Below are 20,164 nucleotides of genomic sequence, written 5' to 3' on the forward strand. Positions count from 1 at the left end.
GTACTGGAATGATCTTCCGCTGAACATTAGACAGGCCAACTCTTTGATGAACTTTAGGCACAGCTTGAAAACCTGGCTATTCCCTAGGGAGAAGCCCTTGACCTTTTGATCTCCTAATCCTGCACCTTTTGGCCGACCTCGGCCTCTCTCGTAGTCTGCTTGCGGCTACCTGACCGGTTAAAAGTTTCTCTCACCATCTCAGTCTAGCGCCAGGATACCCGTAGGGTGACAGTAGCGCTCTACAAGAATAAAATACATACATACATACATACAATGTAAATGCGGGGTCTGTTACGAACCCCTGAGCCCTGGGGACCACCACCTCCCCGGGGCTATGTAAATAAAGGGAGGGGGCCACGGGGCCCCCCTCCAGGAGCCCTTGATGGCCCTGGGGACCGCCACCCCCAGGGCGGCTCCTGCAGTGTCCCGGGGTGCCCACCCCCGGGACACTACTGTTTGTTATGACAGGGCGGGAAACGTGCGGCTCCCGCCCTGTCATAGCAAACTCTGCTTTGGATTTTGGAAGCGAGAGCAGGTTTCCTGCTCTCGCTTCCAAAATCCAAAGCAGATTGCTTTTCCACAAGGGGAGCTGCATGTCAGCAGCTCCCCGTATGGAAAAGCAGTTCCAGCTCCCGCAGGAGTTTGGAGTCGGTGGGGCCGTGGGGGAATTGGGGCTCCCCCCATGGTCCCCAACGGAGAGGGCCGGCCCCGGGGAATGGGGTCCACAGGGCCAGAAGTGGCCGGGGAGGGGGGCCACGCGACACCGCCCCTAAAAAAACAAATTTAAAAAATATGTAAAAAAGGAAAGCCGGCCCCAGGGGATGGGGTCTCCGGGGCCATAAATGGCCTGAGAAGGGGGGCCACGCGGCCCCCTCCAAAGAAATATAAAAAAAAAAAAATACTGGCCATGCCCCGGGGGATGGGTCCCCGGGCCTGAAAATGGCATCAGGAGGGGGGCCACGCGGCCCCCTTCTGTTTTTATTTTTTTTAAATAACAATATAGGGGTGAGACCCTGGGGGATGGAGGCCCCGCTCCCTCCCAGCAACACTCTGCAAACGCGCCCCGTGGCGCGTTTTATGTTGGGGAATTAATTCCCCTTCAAGCCTGAGGGTCCCTGGGGGCCAACTAGCCTGCCAGGTACCTCCAGTAAGCGCCACAGGGCTGTGTTACAGAGAGGTGGTCTGAGGCCACGCCCCTTTTTACACCTCTCTGCAACGCAGCTCTGTGGTGCTTACAGGAGGTAGCTGGTGAGCTAGTTGGCCCCCAGGACTCAAGGGGATTTAATCCCCCAACTTAAAACACGCCACTGGCTCATTTGCATACTTGTCACATCATGCCTTCCCTCTCCCTGCACCACTGTGCAAACGCACCCCGTGGCACATTTTAAGTTGGGGGATTAATTTCCTTCAATCTTGAAGGTCCCTGGGGGCCAACTAGCCCACCAGGTACCTCCAGTAAGCGCCAGGGAGCTGTGTTGCAGAGAGGTGGTCCAAAGCCACGCCCCCTTTTTATACCACTCTGCAAAGCAGCTCTGTGGCGCTTACTGGAGGTAGCTGGTGAGCTAGTTGGCCCCCAGGGACCCTCAGGACTCAAGGGGATTTAAACCCCCAATTTACAACGCACCAGTGAGCGCATTTGCAGTGGTGCAGGGAGGGGGTGTGGCCTGATGTGACAAGTGTGCAAACACGCCCTGTGGTGCTTTTAAAGTTGGGGGATTGAGTCCCCTTGAATCCTGAGGGTCCCTGGGGGCCAACTAGCCCACCAGGTACCTCCAGTAAGCACCAGGGAGCTGCGTTGCAGAGAGGTGGTCCAAGGCCACGCCCCCTTTTTACACCACTAGGGAAAGCAGCTCTGTGGCACTTACTGGAGGTAGCTGGTGGGATAGTTGGCCCCCAGGAACCCTCAGGATTCAAGGGGACTCAATCCCCTAACTTAAAACGTGCCACAGGGCGCGTTTGCACACTTGTCACATCAGGCCACGCCCCCTCCCTGCACCACTGTGCAAATGCGCCCCCTGGTGCGTTGTAAATTGGAGGATTAAATCCCCTTGAGTCCTGAGGGTCCCTGGGGGCCAACTAGCCCACCAGGTACCTCCAGTAAGCACCAGGGAGCTGCGTTGCAGAGAGGTGGTCCAAGGCCACGCCCCCTTTTTACACCACCATGCAACGCAGCTCTGTGGTGCTTACTAGAGGTAGCTGGTGGGCTAGTTGGCCCCCAGGGACCCTCAAGACTCAAGGGGACTTAATCCCCCAATTTACAATGCACCAGGGGGTGCGTTTGCACAGTGATGCAGGGAGGGGGCGTGGCCTGATTTGACATGTGTGTACTTATCCAATCACTCCACCAAAACACAAGCACTTATACATTCACCATGTAATCTCCTTGCATTACTCTAATCATCCAGTCAATACCCATGCACTCATGCAATGACCCATGCACTAACTCATGCACTGCTACAATACCCTAAGCACTACCCATGCAGTCCAGGCATCGCCCTGTCACTGCCCATGCACTCCTCCATTCACCCAGTGAGCACCATGTACTTATTCAATCACTCCGCTAAAACCCAAGCACTTATAAATTCACCATGCACTCTCTTTGCAGTACTCATATCTTCCAGTCAGTACCCATGTACTCATGGGAAGGCCCAGGCACTAACACATGCACTGCTACAATCCCCTGAGCACTTCCCATGCAGACCTAAACCACCTACACACTACTGATTCACTCCTCCAATTACCCAGGTAGTACCCATGCAATCCAGAAATCCCTCTATCACTACCCATGCACTCCTCCAATCACCCAGCCACCACTATGTACTTATCCAATCACTCCGCCAAAACCCAAGCAGTTATAAAATCACCATGCACTGCCCTTGCAGCACTCTAATCATCCAGTCACTACCCATGTACTCATTCAATCATCCAGTCACTAACACATGCACTGCTGCAATCCCTTGAGGACTACCTATGCAGTCCAGTAATCTCCCTGGTACTACCTATGCAGTCCTCCAATCACCCAGCCAGTCCTATGTTCTTATCCAATCACTGCGCCACAACCCAAGCACTTATAAATTCATCATGCACTCTCCTCGCAGTACTCTAATCATCCAATAACTACCCATGTAGTCATGCAATAATCCAGGCAATAACACATGCACTGCTACAATCCCTGTGTACTACCCATGCAGTCCTCTAACCACCTACACACTTCTCATTTGCTCCTTCAATTCCCCTGGTAGTACCCATGCAGTCCAGCAATCACCCTGTCACTCCCCGTGCACTCCTCCAGTCCCTCAGCCACTACTATGTACTAATCCAAACACTCTGCCAATACCCAAGCACTCAAGCACTCTCCTTGCAGTATTCTAATGTTTCAGTCAGTAGCTATGTACTCATGCAATGATCCAGGCACTAACTAATCACTACTACAATCCCCTATGCACTACCCATACAGTCCTCTAACCACTTACACACTTCTTATTTTCTCCTTCAATTCCCCAGGTAGTACCCATGCAGTCCTGCAATCACACTGTCACTCTTCGTGCACTCCTCCAGTCACCCAGCCACTACCATGTACTAATCCAAACAACTATAACACCTATAGTGGTCAAATACCGACAGGGGGATTGCTGGAGTGCATAGGTAGTCCTCAGGGGATTGTAGCACTACATCTGTTAGTGACTGGGTCACTCCTGAAGTACATGGTTAGTGACTGGATGATTAGAGTACTGCAAAGAGAGTAAATGGTGAATTTATAAGTGCTAGGGTATTGGAGCAGTGATTGGATAGGTACACGGTGCTGACAAGGGGATTGGAAGAGTGCTCACGGAGTGACAGGGGGAATGCTGGAGTGCATAGTTAAAGCTCTGATGATTGTAGCAGTGAATGTAATAGTGCCTGGGACATTGCATGAGTACATGTGTACTTACAAATTAACCATGCACTCTCCCTGCAGCACTATAATCATCCAGTTACTACCCATGTACTCATGCAATGGCCCAGGCACTAACTCATGCAGTGATACAATCCCAAGAGCACTACCCATGCATTCAAGCAATCCCCCTGTCACTCCCTGTGCACTCTTCATGCAATGTCCTATGCACTAATACATTCACTGCTACAATCCCCAGAGCAGTACCTATGCACTCCAGCATTCCCCTTGTCACCCTAACAAACCGCCTCCACCACGCCGGGATCCAAGGAATGGCCCTGGAATGGATCACCTCCTTCCTCTCCGACAGAACTCAGAGAGTCCGCCTACCTCCCTTCCGCTCAGCGGCCACCAAGATCATCTGCGGCGTACCTCAAGGCTCCTCGCTCAGCCCCACCCTCTTCAACGTCTACATGAGCCCCCTCACAGCCATCGCACGCCAACACAACCTAAACATAATTTCCTACGCTGATGACACCCAGCTGATCCTCTCCCTCACCAACGACCCCACCACCGCCAGAGCCAGCCTCCAGGACGGAATGAAACACGTCGCGGAATGGATGAAGCTCAGCCGTCTGAAACTGAACTCAGATAAGACGGAAGTCCTCATCCTCGGACCATCCCCCTCTGCCTGGGATGACTCCTGGTAGCCCCCTGCTCTGGGCACCACCCCCAAGCCCACGGACCACACACGCAACCTGGGTTTCATCCTGGACTCCTCCCTCACGATGACCAAGCAAGTCAACGCCGTCTCGTCATCATGTTTCAACACCCTGCGCATGCTCCAAAAGATCTTCCGGTGGATCCCCACCGAAACCAGAAAGACGGTCACCCAGGCCCTCGTCACCAGCCGACTGGACTACGGGAACGCCCTCTACTCTGGAACCACAGCCAAACTACAGAAAAGACTCCAGCGCATACAGAACGCTTCTGCACGACTCATCCTGGACATCCCCCAACACAGCCACATCTCTGCCCACCTGAGAGACCTGCACTGGCTCCCCGTCAGCAAAAGGATCACGTTCAGGCTCCTCACCCACGCTCACAAGGCTCTCCACGACATGGGGCCCATATACCTCAACAGCCGCCTCACGTTCTACACACCCACCCGACAGCTCCGATCCACCAGCCTCGCCCTCGCCACCGTCCCACAGATTCGCAGAACCACCACCGGAGGAAGATCCTTCTCCTACCTGGCTGCCAAGACGTGGAACTCCCTCCCCACCCACCTCCGACTGACCCAGGACCATCTCTCCTTCAGGAAGCAACTCAAGACCTGGCTCTTCGAGCAGTAGCAGCACCCCCCCCCCTCCCAGCGCCTTGAGACCCTTGCGGGTGAGTAGCGCGCTCTATAAATGTGTTTGATTGATTGATTGATCACTCTGTGAGCACTCTTCAAATCACCCTGTCAGCACCGTATACATATCCAATCACTGTACCAATACCCAAGCACTTATAAATTCACCAAGTAGTATCTTTGCAGCACTCTAGACCTAGTCAGTCATGCAAACTATCAATCACACATTTACTCACCTATAGTTATACACACACCACCTCACTTATTCAAATACATACTAACACATACTTACACTCTTATACAATAACTAATACAAGCACACACTGATCCATACAGCCACTCTCACAATCACTCACTCTCACATATAGTCATTGATACACTCCAAAACTCACATATACTGCGTTTCACATATGCAGTTACTTACACATGTACCACTGAGGCATCCATTCACTCACCAACACACCCATACACACACTCACCCACCCATACAGCCCTTCACAGATGCACTCTTGAACCCATACACCCAGTGAATCATCCACTCACACATTTGTGTACAGAGTCACAACACAGACACTCAGGCACCCAAACAGAGACTGAGACAACCAATCAATAACCCATATAGATCCTCATGTAGCTACTTACCAGCCCATGCAACCGCTTACACTCCAACTGACAAACTAAACTGTGTGAATGTCGGTATCAGTCACTAACCCATGCATTCAGTAAGACACATTTAATCACTCACTTATACAGTCAGTCACGCACCTACTAAATCATCCATCCAGACACTTATATGCCCACTCATTCTTCAATATACCTTGGCATATATATAAAACATATTTAAACTTTATAGAAACACACAATTACTGGATGATGTCATCAGTGATGTCATTTGAGATGTCATCAGTGATGTCACTGACCATGTCATAAATAATGTAATATGTGACGTCATCAGCAGTGCATTGCAGGGGCGCGAGTTATAGTTAGCTGAACTAACTATAACGGCCAAATTTCTCTGGATTTGTACGAGTGAAATGTCCAACTAACTATAAAGTGCCTGAAACCTGTGTTTTTTTCAGTGAATATATATATATGTAATTACTTTATTTATTCAATTATGAATAACCAACAAAGTGTACACAAAATAAATGCTATTAATACAAACGCATAAACACATAATACATATCAATTACATTTGGAGAGAATATGTTTAATAAAGAAAACGTCTCAGGTTCTTACAATAAAACAATTCCAGTTCATAAATGTGCCTTAACCACCTCAAGTGATTTCGTAAGCAACTTTCCTCCAAGGGCAGTATAAGACAATATAGTCAGTCCATAAAGTGACTGTGCAAAGTGCAACCAGTACTAATATGCAAAAAGCTAAATGGTTTAAAATGCATATTTCATTAGAAACAATGGGAACATAGCTAAGACCAGATGGATTTAAAATGTTGTTCTCTCGATCTAAGCAGGGTTATAAAAAATTGCCATCTACAGACCACCACATGCAATTTCATAGAACAACATCCTCTCAAGGACACTAAAAGGCAGTACTGTAACACCACAAAAAGTGACCATGCATAGTGCAACATGTACTAATGTGCAAATATTTAGTTGGTAATATTGGCACATCTTTATGCAATTGACTTTAACATTTTTATTCTCTTAAACCAAATAGTTTGTAGAAATTTGCTAACTGCAAATACTAGTTTTGTCGATGTATCACTTTTTAAAATCCTAAAAGCTACCAAGTGACTGTTTGTTCCCATATTACGGCAGATGGGCACTATCCATTTGCGAAGTAGTTTACGATACTCAAAGCAAAAGAACATTATATGTATCTCGTCTTCGTCGTTCAAACCACATGCGGGACAGATTGTGAGATCTTGATTTGGGTACCATTTGCTTGTAAAGGATCGTAAAGAGAGAGATCCATTGCAAAATCGTACATACAAGCTTCTAGTTAAGGGTTGGGATATTAGGTCTAAAAACGTCTCGAACACAGAAGAGTGCTTAAAATCAAAATAAAAACTAGTCAGGGACCCACTTGAGCTATTAGTTATATATCTTTCATTTATAGAGGCACAATATCGAGCTTTTATCATCTTGACGTCATTTTTGCAATTGGCAGTTGGATCGTCCCAGTGCCTCTCCATCCCAAGTTTACCCAGCCACCCAAAACACATTTAACCCATGGGATGTTTCTGGCTCCTGTAGATTTTAGTAAATCTGTCAGTGAGTCTTTATTAACTCCACGTTTGGGTGTGGTCCAGAGTTAAACCCAATAGACTTTTTCTTATAAACAGCCAGATCTGCAACTCTTTTCATACCCACATCAAAATACATGGGGGTGAGAGGTGAGCTGGGTGGCAGACCAAGCAATTTTTATAATGAATTTGTTTTCCGCAATTGTCAGCAAGTTAGAATCAGCATAGCCCCAGATCTCAGCCCCATGAAGCGCCACGCCCTGGGCACACAGCACAACAAATATCCAGGGCAGGTTAAATTACACATGATGTTGTTTGATTATAAAACCTTAAGATGGCATTGGGTCTGTGTTCTATTATTAGTGTGCTTCTGTTCATTTCACTTGTCCACCTATAATTGTCCATAAGTCTAACGCCCAGATAGTCAAAATTGTGTACTCTTTCAAGAACCTCTCTACCTACACAGCTAGTACAACTTTTCTTTTTAGTCTTCTTAAACACCATGTACTTTGTTTTGCTTACATTTAGCTCTAGGCCCCTAGACTTGCAAAAGCTTAAAAAATGTATCAATTAAAATTTGGAGTCCCATGGGTGTTTTTGAAATAAGGAGGTAGTCATCAGCGAAAAGGAGAATTGGTATCTTCCTAGCATTCAAGACCGGGGAATAATTTCTGTATTGTTCTAGGGCTTCTACAATATCGTTAATATATAAGGAGAACAAAGTGGGTGCCAGAACGCAGCCTTGGTGAACTCCTCTCTCAATGGGGATAGTCATCAGTGATGTCATTTGAGATGTCATCAGTGATGTCACTGATCATGGCATGAGTGATTTAATAAGTGAGGTCATAAGCAGTGCATTGCAGGGGCACAAGTTATATTTAGCTTTGCTAATTATAACTACCGAATTTCTCTGGTTTTGTATGAGTGAAACCTGAGCCTACCTATAACGTCTCTGTAACCTTTGGTTATTTCAGTGAATTTCTACGTTTTTTAAATTCCATTTCCTACCTATAACATCCCTGTAATCTTTGTTTTTTAGTTATTTTCTAAGGATTTTTTTTATTCCATTTCCTAACTACAATGTCCCTGCTGCGCTGCATGATAGGCAAAGGACAGTAATGCACCGTACTTAACAATATACGGCACATTCCTGTCATTTCCCAGCACTGGCACACAATGCGCGGCCTAGCGCCAATACAGGCACCCCTGCACCATGGTGCAAGGGTGCCTGTGTTGTAAGCAGGATTGTTCTCATGCAGGAAGGAACACCTTTCTGCACGCAAAAAATCCTGTGAGACATTTCCTCTTTCCATGTGAATTGCAGAATGCAGCCCACCTAAAAGAGGAAGTAACAAGGAGAAATAAAGATATATCTCCTTGTTACGCTTCACCTGGGAAGGCTTAGCCTTTTGATGCATTACCAAGTTTATCACGAATAGTAACCCTGGGAATGCGGCAAAATCCATGGGTGGATGCGTGGTAACATCTCTGGTTCACCCATGGAACGCCTCCCTGTGCACAGTAACGCAACGCAGCGATTTGTGCTGCGTTGTGTTACTATGAATTTATCAAATCACTCAGAACAACGCACGGTAGCCTTGTGTGGACTGATAAATCCTACTTAGGTTTTGTATCGCTCTTGTGTCCCCATGCATGGGACAAGGCCAATACAAAACCTACATAAATATGTACCTTTATTTTGAATTCAATATTTAATTTATTTAAATGTATTAAATTAAATTTAAATGATTTTTAAGGATTTATTTAGAAAGCATTTCCATCTAAATTAAAATGTTTATCTGTATTATTAAGAGTTATGTAGAGATGTCATTTAAATTCAATTATTTAAAAAAAATAGTTATTTTTTTTATTGTAAAACATATTAAAATATTTCAAAATAAAATAATAATTTTGTGTTATATAAATGCATATATTTTTTAAGAAGTCGAAAGAAATTAATGAATAATTTTAGACAGGAAAGGGATGAGGCAATGACCTACCGTACCTACCACTATTTTAGGTAAAATTGTCAAACCACCTTAAGTGATGCACCGAACCGGAAGATCAGCCCTTTTCATCTTCCTTGCCTGAATCTGAGTTTCGTTCGCAGAAGGGCCGGAATTTGTAGCTGACAAATTCTGACCCTTCGGGGAACGAAACTCAGATTCAGGCAATTTAAATCACCAAGTCCTGAAAAATTCTGAACAATCTTTCCATTGAAGAAAATTTGAATATTCCTCACTGCAGTTTATTATGTGGATTGATATGGTTCATTTAACCTTAGGGGAATTAATGAGTAAAGACATCGCCAAGGGAATGGACATACCACAAATGACATAAACACCAGCAGAGTGCCTTAGTTAGAAAAATTAATAATAGATAGAGCCCTGAAGAAGTCTATGTGGACGAAATGCGTTGGCTAATGTTTTAGGGACAATATTAAGAGATAAAAGAAAAATATTAATAAAGAACTTTCTACAAAAATACTTTGATAGAGTTTTGAAAATTATATGTACTATGTTTTAAATTTGTATTATAACTGTGTTGAACTATTATGATCAAAAAGTGAGACACATTGAATAGTTAAGGTGCTGAACCATTTTTTTGATTGAAATTAATTTATTTCAACTTCATTTCCTATGGGGTGCTATTTTAAGTCTATGTTGCCAAAGTTCTCTGTGAGAGGGTGTTACTGTAACAATTTATGGCCCTGTGTGGTGCTGGACTTACTCCAGGACTGACTGAGCTGGAGCACATTTATGTATGTTTTAGGTCATTTTGTCTATACTAACTTTAGAAGTGCAGTGAAGTTTGTGAATAGAAATTAGCTTACTCTTTTGATGATGGGTTAATGCTCGTCCCTAAACAGCTCCCAAGCTCTCCCATGACCCCTCCTTACACTTCCTTAAACCTCTCTCCTTTAGTAGTAAGTATTGCCTAGTTTCCAGCCATGCTGCTGTCCCTCACATATTTACCACTAAAACGTAGGTGTATATGTGTAGCGATTTCCACAGTCGGGTGAAGATCTCAACACAAAAAAATTAGGAGAGGCAGATGTGCAGACCTCTGCATGTAGTTTAGAGTATAGCATTTTGTAGTACACAAGTAGTACTACTGTAGTACTTCTAAATGTACTACAGAATGCAGTTTGTGAATAGGTCCAAAGTGTTTCCCTTTTTAGTTGCCATAGAAAAGTTAGCTTATGTCTGTAGCCTGAACAGCTGAATGCGTTTACACCACACTTGGAATGAAAGTAGAACTGTGCTCAGAAAGTGTGCTTTTGTTGACTTAATGTAAATCACTTCAATAGTTTTTCATATGTCAGTGTTTAAAATTGTGTGTGAGTGGACCTTAAAGGGTTAACACTTTGGTGAACATTGGGAAAGATTCTTAAAACAAAATTGGTCTTGGGGATCAGTATGGTGTTTTTATCATAACCACAAAAGGGGTATTCAGGTGAAAATGTATTATAACTCCTGAATTGCTCTCAATTTCCTACTAAGCAGGTTCACTCAAAGATTCACGTTAATAGGACAAAAGCGCTCACCCACCCTGATGGTGTCATGCTTCATCATAGGGCTTCTCCTCATATTGATAAAGATGTTTACCAATGTGGGCTACAGCGCTGGGAAACATGGGAACTCTTCAGGTGTTAATTAATGAGTGCCCTTAATGATATTACTGGTGTCAGTGACACTTTGATGAAAACAGAGGGGATAGAAGTTGGGGAACCTAAAACTACCTCCTAGTGGACTAAATGTTATTTGTATTCTTGTCCTCACTGGGTATGATTATAAATAAAAAACACACATTTAAACCTTATCATGAAGTCACCATGTTTCTTCCCGTATTTTTTACCTGAAGATAAGGTGCAAAGGGCTTTCTGCCGGATCTGACCATCTCTGAGTAGTATTCACTATATAGTGTGATGATCGAAGAAAAAATGGCAGCATGTATACAAACCCAGTGGATTCCTTAAGTGGCCTCACTAAAAGAAGTAATTAATATGTGTTTATTTGCCTGCATTCATACTTTACTTTACTAATTCTCTCTGCATACATAACATAATTGCATGGCCCTGCAGTGCTTGGTAAATCTGGAGTAAAGCAAGGCAGCGCAATTCGCTACCTTGCATTACTCTGCCCCAGGAAGGTGTTCTATGGGTGGAGCATGGGTGTTCCCATGCATCTACCCATTGATTTTGGCACATTACCAGATTCATGGTAGAACTGGGAATGCATTAAAATATTCCCAGGGGAGTCATAATGAGGAGAAATATGTTTATTTCTCCTGGTTTTTTTTCTCTTTCTATGTGGACTGCAAAATGGAGCACACAATGAAAGAGGAAAAAGCCTCTAAGGATTGTTTTTGTGCAGGAAGGTGTCCCTTACTACACAAAAACAGTCCTGCCTGTAATGCCATGATGCAAAGCGAGCCTGCGTTGGCGCTAGGCATCCAACAGTGCACCAGCACACAAAGGGAGCAGGAATGTGGCATATATTTATGTGAACAAATGATAAATATGGCAATGGATAACCCAGAACACTCACTGCATCGAGAACGACTATTACATAATTAAAGCTGACAATGAACACACATATGGTCTTTTACACCAGTGTTTAGGTCACAACAGAACCCATGCCATGAGGGTGATCCAGCAGCACTCGGCATGCTGGAAATCGTGGGTCCATACATAAAAGTGAAACTACTACTGTTGCAGCTTTCTGTCAGCTGAAAACCTACAGTGAATGAATGTCACACACAATCTGGCGCGAGCTAGGAGTTATGTATATGCCTTGTTCCAGTGAAACAAAAACTTTATCTGAGGAGTAAGGATGAGATTGGCCCATGTGACATCTTCAGTGTTCTATCGGGGAACTTGGCGCACTTGAATTATATAAAGGAACTCAACTAACCTGTGTCATTCAGTTCTCGAAATAGAGCCTTTCTTGTTTCATGTGGAACTTCTAGTCTTCTTTTGTTGCTGGTTTTCATCAGTGTGATCAAAAGATCGTGGCGTCTTGAGTCCAATGAGTTATAAAAATCATAGATCCCACTTTTCGGCGTATCAAATATAATAAGCACAAAATTCTTCTGGAATTCTGGATCTAACACCAGACGCACAAGATTTGAAAACTTTGAACGATTGTATATAGGCACAATAGTAATCGGAATTATACGAATTGCATTAGACACAGTGGTTAAAAAATGTTCTCCAGGAATTTGGTCTCTGCATCCATGGAAGCAAAGGTACTTCTTCTCTTCGAGAGGTGCCACGATTTTTTCACTCATTACTTTATCTATGTCGTCATCTCTTGGATTTCCAGATGATTTGGCGGACAGGATAAAAAAATCATAGCAGAACATCTTATGCCTGATGTATCCCTCTGAAAAAGATTAAATTAAATTATTATAAACAGAATGTCGTTAATAAATATACTGTTATGAATAACTAGATAGTAATTTATTATAACGTGTAACATTTAATCAGGATAAAATATGACCAACCACACAAACATCTTGTTTACTCTCATTAACAGTTTTCAGACGACAAAGACACTGATCATATTACCTCTTATAAAAGCCTTACACATGTCCAAAACAACCTCTTTAGATGTGGATGCGATATTGATTTTAAAGAACTCGATTGTCTTTTTCTTTAGGTTATCTATTATTTCCTGATCATTCAGTAAAGATCTATCTAATGTCCATCTGCTATCTCGTTTACCCATTCCCACCTTTATCTCTAATATGACTGCTGCATGGTCAGACAAATAAGCAGGAAGATGTCTAACACTCCTGATATCCATTCTTAAGGAATTATCTATCAGAAAGTAAACAATACTAGAGTGATGTTCATATTTAGAGTTCCGGAAGGTGAACTGCTGCTCACCCTTATTCATATCTCCCCAAACATCACACAATCCAAACTGTCTCATTAGAGATTTGATGTAAGATTGCATTTTGGGATTGAAACTTTATCAGCTTTTATTAGATCTATCCAAGTGGTAGTCCATTACTACATTAAAATCACCAGACTATATGATGGGGGATTGGAATTGAATGAACTCTGAGGCCCTAGCTTGTAGGAGCTCTATATTTATATTTGGGCCATAATATCCCACCAACATATAGCGTTTGTCAAATTTTTTCTAGACTTCAATGACCCATCTTCCCTTCTTATCCGCTTTCCACTCCATTATAAAAATCTCTGTTCGCTTTTTTGTTAATATGACAACTCTCTTCGTGTGACAGGTTTGCTCACTACAGATCAACTGCCCAACCCACCTCAGCTTTTAATAAATCTCTAAACATTCTGCTTTGGGTAAATGTGACTCCTGTAAGATTATTATTTTGGCTGGGACATCCTTCAAGTATTGGAGGATCTTTCTTCTCCTACTTCCGACCCGTACTCCATTTATATTCCAGGACAGGGTCTGTCTGCTATTATTACTTACTATATTTTATCCTTCAGCCTGTTCAAGACTTCCTATTTTTTATATCATGAATGACAATGGGACATTTTTTTGTTTTTTCCCTCTATGCTTCTGTTGGACTTGGCCCTTTTTGCAGGGTCATCCCTGAACTTTTTGCCTTCCTCCTATATTTTTTCTGAACTGTTGTTGGCTGTTTTATGACTCTGGGCACTTTACCACTGCTGATCAGTTCTAAAGTGCATATGCTCTCCCTATTGTAAATTATTGTACGAATTAGTGATCCCATGATTGGTTGGTTTGGTTTACCTGTCAGACCCTAGTACAGTGCACCAGGAGTGCCCAGGGCTGGTAAATCCAAATACTGCTGGTGGGCTTGCAGCACTGGTTGTGCCACCCACAGAAGCAGCCTGTAAAAGTGTGTCTAAGGTCTGCCATTGCAGAGCCCGCATGCAGTCTGGTACTGTCATGCTGACTGGGCAAGTGCACCCACTTGCCAGTCCCTAAACCTTCCCTTTTCTTCATATCAGACACCCCTATGGTAGGCCCACGGGCAGGGTGCATTGTAAGTATAAGGTAGGACATGCCCTGGTGTGTGTGGCGTGTTCTAATAGTGAATTACAGCCATTTTCCTTTTTCACTATTGCAAGGCTACATGTTCTCCATAGGACAGAATGGGCAGTTTGACTATTACATCTTATAATCCTAACTGACTCAGAGAACATGGTAGAAATTCGTATTTAGTACGCCTGAACTCAGAATGATAAAATACATCTTTTAGTGAAGTTGGTTTTAACATTCTGTGTTTGAAAATACCACTTTTAGAAAGTAGGTATTTTCTTGTCTAACCATTCAAACCTTCCTCTGCTAGGTTGTGTATTCCTTGTCTGGAGTTTGAGTGACAGGGCTGGGGGATTCCAGGAGACAGGGTGAGTCCGCCCAGTGGTGAATAGAGAGATCTGCATCTAGATGGGAGGGAGGAGTTGCACCTGGGACCTGAATAGGAGAGTGCCTAACCCCCACAGTGCTGGCTCCACCCCCTGTGGTGCGTCTGATGACTCTGCCCTGCACTATGAAGGCAGAGAAGGAATCATGTCAACAAAGTGCTCCAGGGCTGTGCTTTCCCTCCACAATGCTGGCTTCAACTCCTGTGGGGCATCTGATGTTTCTGCCCTGCATTGTGAAAGGAAAGAAGGAGTAATGTAAACAGAGTGCTCCAGGACTGGTTTGGACTGGGCAAATGCCCCTCTGCCCTCAGAGGACAAAGGATTTTGGGGTATAAATATTGGGACCCTGATCCCAAGAAATTAGATCACTTTGGGAAACAAGAAGAAACTCTGCTGAGGAGAGGAACCAAGAAGAAACTGACGAGAGACTATCCCTGAAACTGGGGGATTGGCCTGCAGGGGTTGCCTACTGCCAAAGAGAGGAGAAAGGAACTTTGTGTGTACTTTTGCTCAACTTGTGAAGGATCTCCAAGGGCTTGGAAAAGAGCTTGCCTCCTGCTGAAGTCTCAGGAACAAAAGACTTCACCCCCAAGCTCCCCAGAGTTCTTTGGAAGTGCCTGCTGCTGTTGTTGGGCCTTCTGAGGGACAGCGTGTCGTAAGGAGCTGGAAGCGCGACTCAAGAAGGAGAAGCGTGCGGCCGTCGGAGCTGAAGCGTCTCGCATCATCCAGGAAGTGTCTCGCAACGCCGAAGAAGCTTGTCGCCATCACAGCCATCGTAGCTGACGCATTGCACCGCATCAAGAGAAGAGTCTCGCATCGAGGAAGAAGCGCGTCGCCATCGCAGCCATCGTAGTTGTCGCATTGCACCGCATCAAGAAAACCGCCACGCCTCCACAGAGAAGCGTGCCGTCGTCGGAGCTGTTGTTGTCGCATCGCGTAAATGGGTGTCGCCACTGCAGTCTCATCGAGCGGAAGCGTCCCGCAATGTCGAAGAAGAATGTCACCACCAAGGCTGCTGTTGTCACGCCGCTGCAGCTGACGCATCGAGTTGAGTCTTCTCGCAACCATCGGAGAAGCGTGCCGCATCTGGAAGATCTTCACGTCTTTATTTCTTTGCACCAAAATCTTCAACGCATCAACATCGTTGCAACACTTTTGTTGCCCTGCGTGTCGCATCTAAAAGGTACATTGACTTAAAGTGTCGCATTTAAGAACTAAAGAGAACTAAGCAAAATTCTACCATCTAAAGTAACAGTATTGTATTTATTTGTCGTTTAATGGTCTTGTGGTAAATCTATATAAAGAATACTTATTTTTTATAAAAAACCTGTGTGGTGTCCATCTGTAGTGTAGTCACTTGATTACTGTATGTGTTGTTCACAAATGCTTTACACACTGCCTCTGAGAGAAGGCTGTCTGCTCGTGCCAAGCTACCAAGGGGGTGAGCAGGGGTTATTTTAGGAGTGTAACCCTTTACCCTGACTAGAAGCGAGGGTCCCTATTTGTCACAACTAGAGACCTCCGAGTCTAACACCCTGTGCATTCCTTACCAACCCTCCTCACTGGAGAACCATACCCCCTTTTGCCTTGGCTAACCTAGCCATTTTGGCACTATCGAGGGGGAGGTTTATTAAATAGCACCTGTATAAAGAAACTGTGGGAAAAGGAGAAAAAAAAGGAAGTAAATGGAAATAAAATAACGACCAGCGTTTATGAAAATTCTAAATTCTGTCCGCCATGTACTCCCACAAAAGAACAGTGAATATAGAAATAAGATTGCAGAATTGGAACAAAGAATAAAGATGCTTGAGCGGAGAACTAGAAAATCACCAGAAGAGAAAGATCCTTCTGAGAAGTGACAAAAGGAAATATATGAGAATAAATGTGCTCTTTTCACCATGTTAGATGATAGGATTTGTGCACGCTGGGAAGCTAGTAAACTAGCACATTTTGAATTTGGTGAAAGTGCAAGGAAACTTTTAAGCTTGGAAGGTGAAAACTGAGAAGATAAATAATTATATAAATGAGACAGTATGTAAGGAGACGGGGAAGATTATGACATAGAGGCTGGAGATAGAACAAGCTTTTGTAGAATTTTATGGGGAGTTATATTCAGAGGACCTGCGCATCTCGGAGGTTAAGGTTAAAAGTTGGCTTGGGGATCAGACTGTGAGGAAACTCTCAAGGAGGGAAAAAGAATCCCTAGAAGAAGATATACAACAGAATGAGCTCAACATAGTGATAAAGAAAGGGAAAAAGAACAAAGCAGCGGGTCCGTATGGGCTTCCAAATGAGTTTTACTTAAAACTTAGTGACATCATAGGTTCTAATTGACTGACCTCTTCGTAGGCATTGGGAGGGAGGGAGCTCCCCTACCAAAATCTTGGAAGAATGCAGTTGTTACCTTAATTTTAAAACAAGGGAATGATCCTAAAACCTGTGAGGCCTATAGAACCTATTTCCCTCATAAATTGCAATTATACATTTCATGCTGCCATTTTAGCTAATAGATTGGGTAAGGTGATGGGGGCTTAGTAGCAGAAGATCAAAATGGGTTCATGAAAGGGAGATACATGCATCAATTAAGCCACGAGCTTATAGGCACCATAGATTTGGCAGTGGAGCATAAAATACTGCTTGCTGTTATTACTCTTGATGCTACTAAAGCCTTTGACAGGGTAAATTGGCAATTCCTACATACCATGTTGAATCATTATATTATGGGTAAAAACTTATGTAGGGCAATACAGGGAATATATAGTGCTCTCGAGGCAAAGGTTTTGGTGAATGGGAACCCAACTCCAAGTTTTAACATAGCTAGAGGGACCAGGCAGGGTTGCCCCCTTTCTCCACTCCTATTTAATTTATATATTCAACCTTTTACGGATAAAATTTGGTTGGAACAACAAATCACCCCTTTTGAGTTTGGCATGATACCATTTCTCTATGCGCCAATGACGTCATGGTTTATACACCAAACCTAATGCTAACTTTGGAGAGTCTAGATCGATTGGTGGGCGAGTTTGGAAAAGTCACAGGTTATGAGGCAAACTCATCTACAACAGAAGTAATAGTGTGGAATATGGAAGAGAACCACATGCTGATAAAAGATGAGATAAAATATTTGGGATTAAAAGTCTGCCATTTACTAGAGAAATTGGTGGAGTTAAACTTTAAGAAAACGATGACGGAAATGAACAGGTTGATACTTTGGTGGTCACATCTCCCATTAACCATCTTTGGGAGAGCTAATCTAGTCAAAATTAAAAAATCCTCCACAAATTTACATTTTTGTTTCATATGATACCTTTGCACTTTAAGAATGAATGATTTCAAAAACTTCATAGTAGGGTAGATCCTTTTATATGGGCAGGAAAGGAAATAAGAAATGCAAGACGGAAGTTGAGAAGAAAGTACAATAAGGGAGGTATAGTACTGCCAGACTACCAAATTTATGCTTGGGCTTTCTAGTTAAAAAGTTTAGAATGCTTCTTTCAGACAAAAGTGTGGGAATAAGTGTGAGATTTTGGGAGACCCTGCTTAAAGAGGTCAGAAACGGGGGGTTAAAATTTATGTTTAAATTTGGTCACCAGAAATATTTTAAAAAGATCAAACTAAAAGTGTTGCAGGCGGCAGCACAACTGTGGATACAGATACGATGCACAACAAAGTTGCCATACTACAGCAAATATGTCGAATATGGGACTCCCCGGGCTCTCCAGGTTTTTAGGAAGATAGGCTGGCAGTAAATCTCAGAGAAGCTGGAATTACTGAGTGAGGCCAGATCTTCCAAGAGCCGCAATTATGCTCTTGGGATCTTTTTCAACAAAGGACTAAAATGACGTGTCCAAATTCAAATTTCTATAACTACAGAGTTGGGCCCACTCAGTGGAAGAGTACAAAGGAGGAACTAATGATCTGGAAGAACATTTAATTACAAGCAAGCAACAAAAGAAGGTGGTGGCAACTTGGTACAAACTGATTATGGGCATCCAAGATAAAGGGGACAAAACCCCAACCCAGCTTTGGTGTGGAATAATCTCATCTACCAATGCAGAACATCTGTGGCAAGTATCCTTTCAGTTATCATATAAATTGATTAAACCAGCTTATCTAAGGCGAACCCATCTTTTCTCTCTCCATAGTGTTTTCTGGTCTCCGGGAAGGCTTGCGAAATTGAAAGGTGCAAGGGAGGCGTGTTTGTAAGAAGTGCGAGCACGTAGATGCTGATGATATGCATATGATTGTCAGCTGCCCCTCTATTCAGCCTTTCTGGAGGGAGGTGTATAATTTCATGACAGATCTCCTACACCTGCAAAAGAAGGTGAGCCTTGAATTAATTAACTTTGGTTTATCTCCGGAGGTGGGAAACAACTTGAATCCTGGTAATAAGCTGTATTGTTACTTAATATTTCTGGGAAGGAGACTGATTTGCAAGTATTGGATTCATGTGGCACCACCATCTAAGGCAGAATGGCTGGACTCAGTTCTCTATGTATATGAGATGGAGATGAATAGATCGACTTCTAAAAAGTTGGCCAAACTATGGTCCCCTCTGAAACGTTGGCTAGAAAGTTCTAGAAATTCTGCCAGAGTCCAATGATTGCTGCCACATGGGATATTGATGTGGTTGTCAAATAATCCCCTTGCTTTGACCATAAGGCTCTTACTTCCGTTTCTTTCTAGTAGGACAGGGGAGTGGTTTCGAAAAAGTAGGAAGTTTCAGCGGTTTTTTCAGCAGGAACAAGGAAGGCATATGAGGGAAAAACAGACCAATAAAGAAACCAGATGTGCCTTAGACTCTAGACTTATGTTTTTATTGGCCTTTCATGTCTTCTATGATATTTTGGCAGACTGGAACTACGTGAGATAAAAGACAGACATGCATGCTCTGTTGGTAAAATCAGCGTGTTTGCATAAAAAGCCGTTCTATGTGTCTTCCCCCTGTGCTAAGCCAACCATGATGTGAGCTGCAAGCGTCATCTCAAAATGCAACTTCGTCGAGATGCACAGAAATAAAAAAATCCTCCTGTCCAGTTTTGCGCAATCCTGAATTCTGAAGATAAAATAAATGTTAAAGTTTTTAAATATTATAACTTTGAACTCGAGCTAACATAGCTTCTGCAACTGAATGCCTAAAAATATGTACTGTTAAAACGATGGCCATTGAAAGCCAGTCCCAAAGTGGGTTCCCATCCTGTTCCTAAAGTTTAGGCGCTGATAACAACTACACGGTAATTTCTTTTCTGGCGCAACCTCCTATATGCAAATGAAAAAGTTGGACATTATTTATTCACATGCTTTTAGCCAACGTGCAAATTGTATACTGATATGAACTATTAG

The 20,164-nt window shown here is 43.5% G+C and overlaps 1 protein-coding gene across 6 annotated transcripts in view; it reads right to left on the reverse strand.

Annotated features, from left to right (window-relative positions):
• The window catches only part of LOC146867157 (uncharacterized), a 1,274,092-nt gene that overhangs the window by 983,609 nt on the left and 270,319 nt on the right, over positions 1-20,164 (reverse strand). For all 6 annotated transcript variants that reach the window (XM_085603699.1, XM_085603695.1, XM_085603693.1 and 3 more), the window contains exon 4: positions 12,357-12,827. In XM_085603699.1, coding sequence (XP_085459825.1) covers positions 12,357-12,827 — 471 coding nt within the window. The remainder of the gene's footprint in view (positions 1-12,356; positions 12,828-20,164) is intronic.

This window comes from Triturus cristatus, chromosome 1_2 (assembly GCF_964204655.1).
Source record: "Triturus cristatus chromosome 1_2, aTriCri1.1, whole genome shotgun sequence".
In the NCBI taxonomy this organism is placed as follows: domain Eukaryota; kingdom Metazoa; phylum Chordata; class Amphibia; order Caudata; family Salamandridae; genus Triturus; species Triturus cristatus.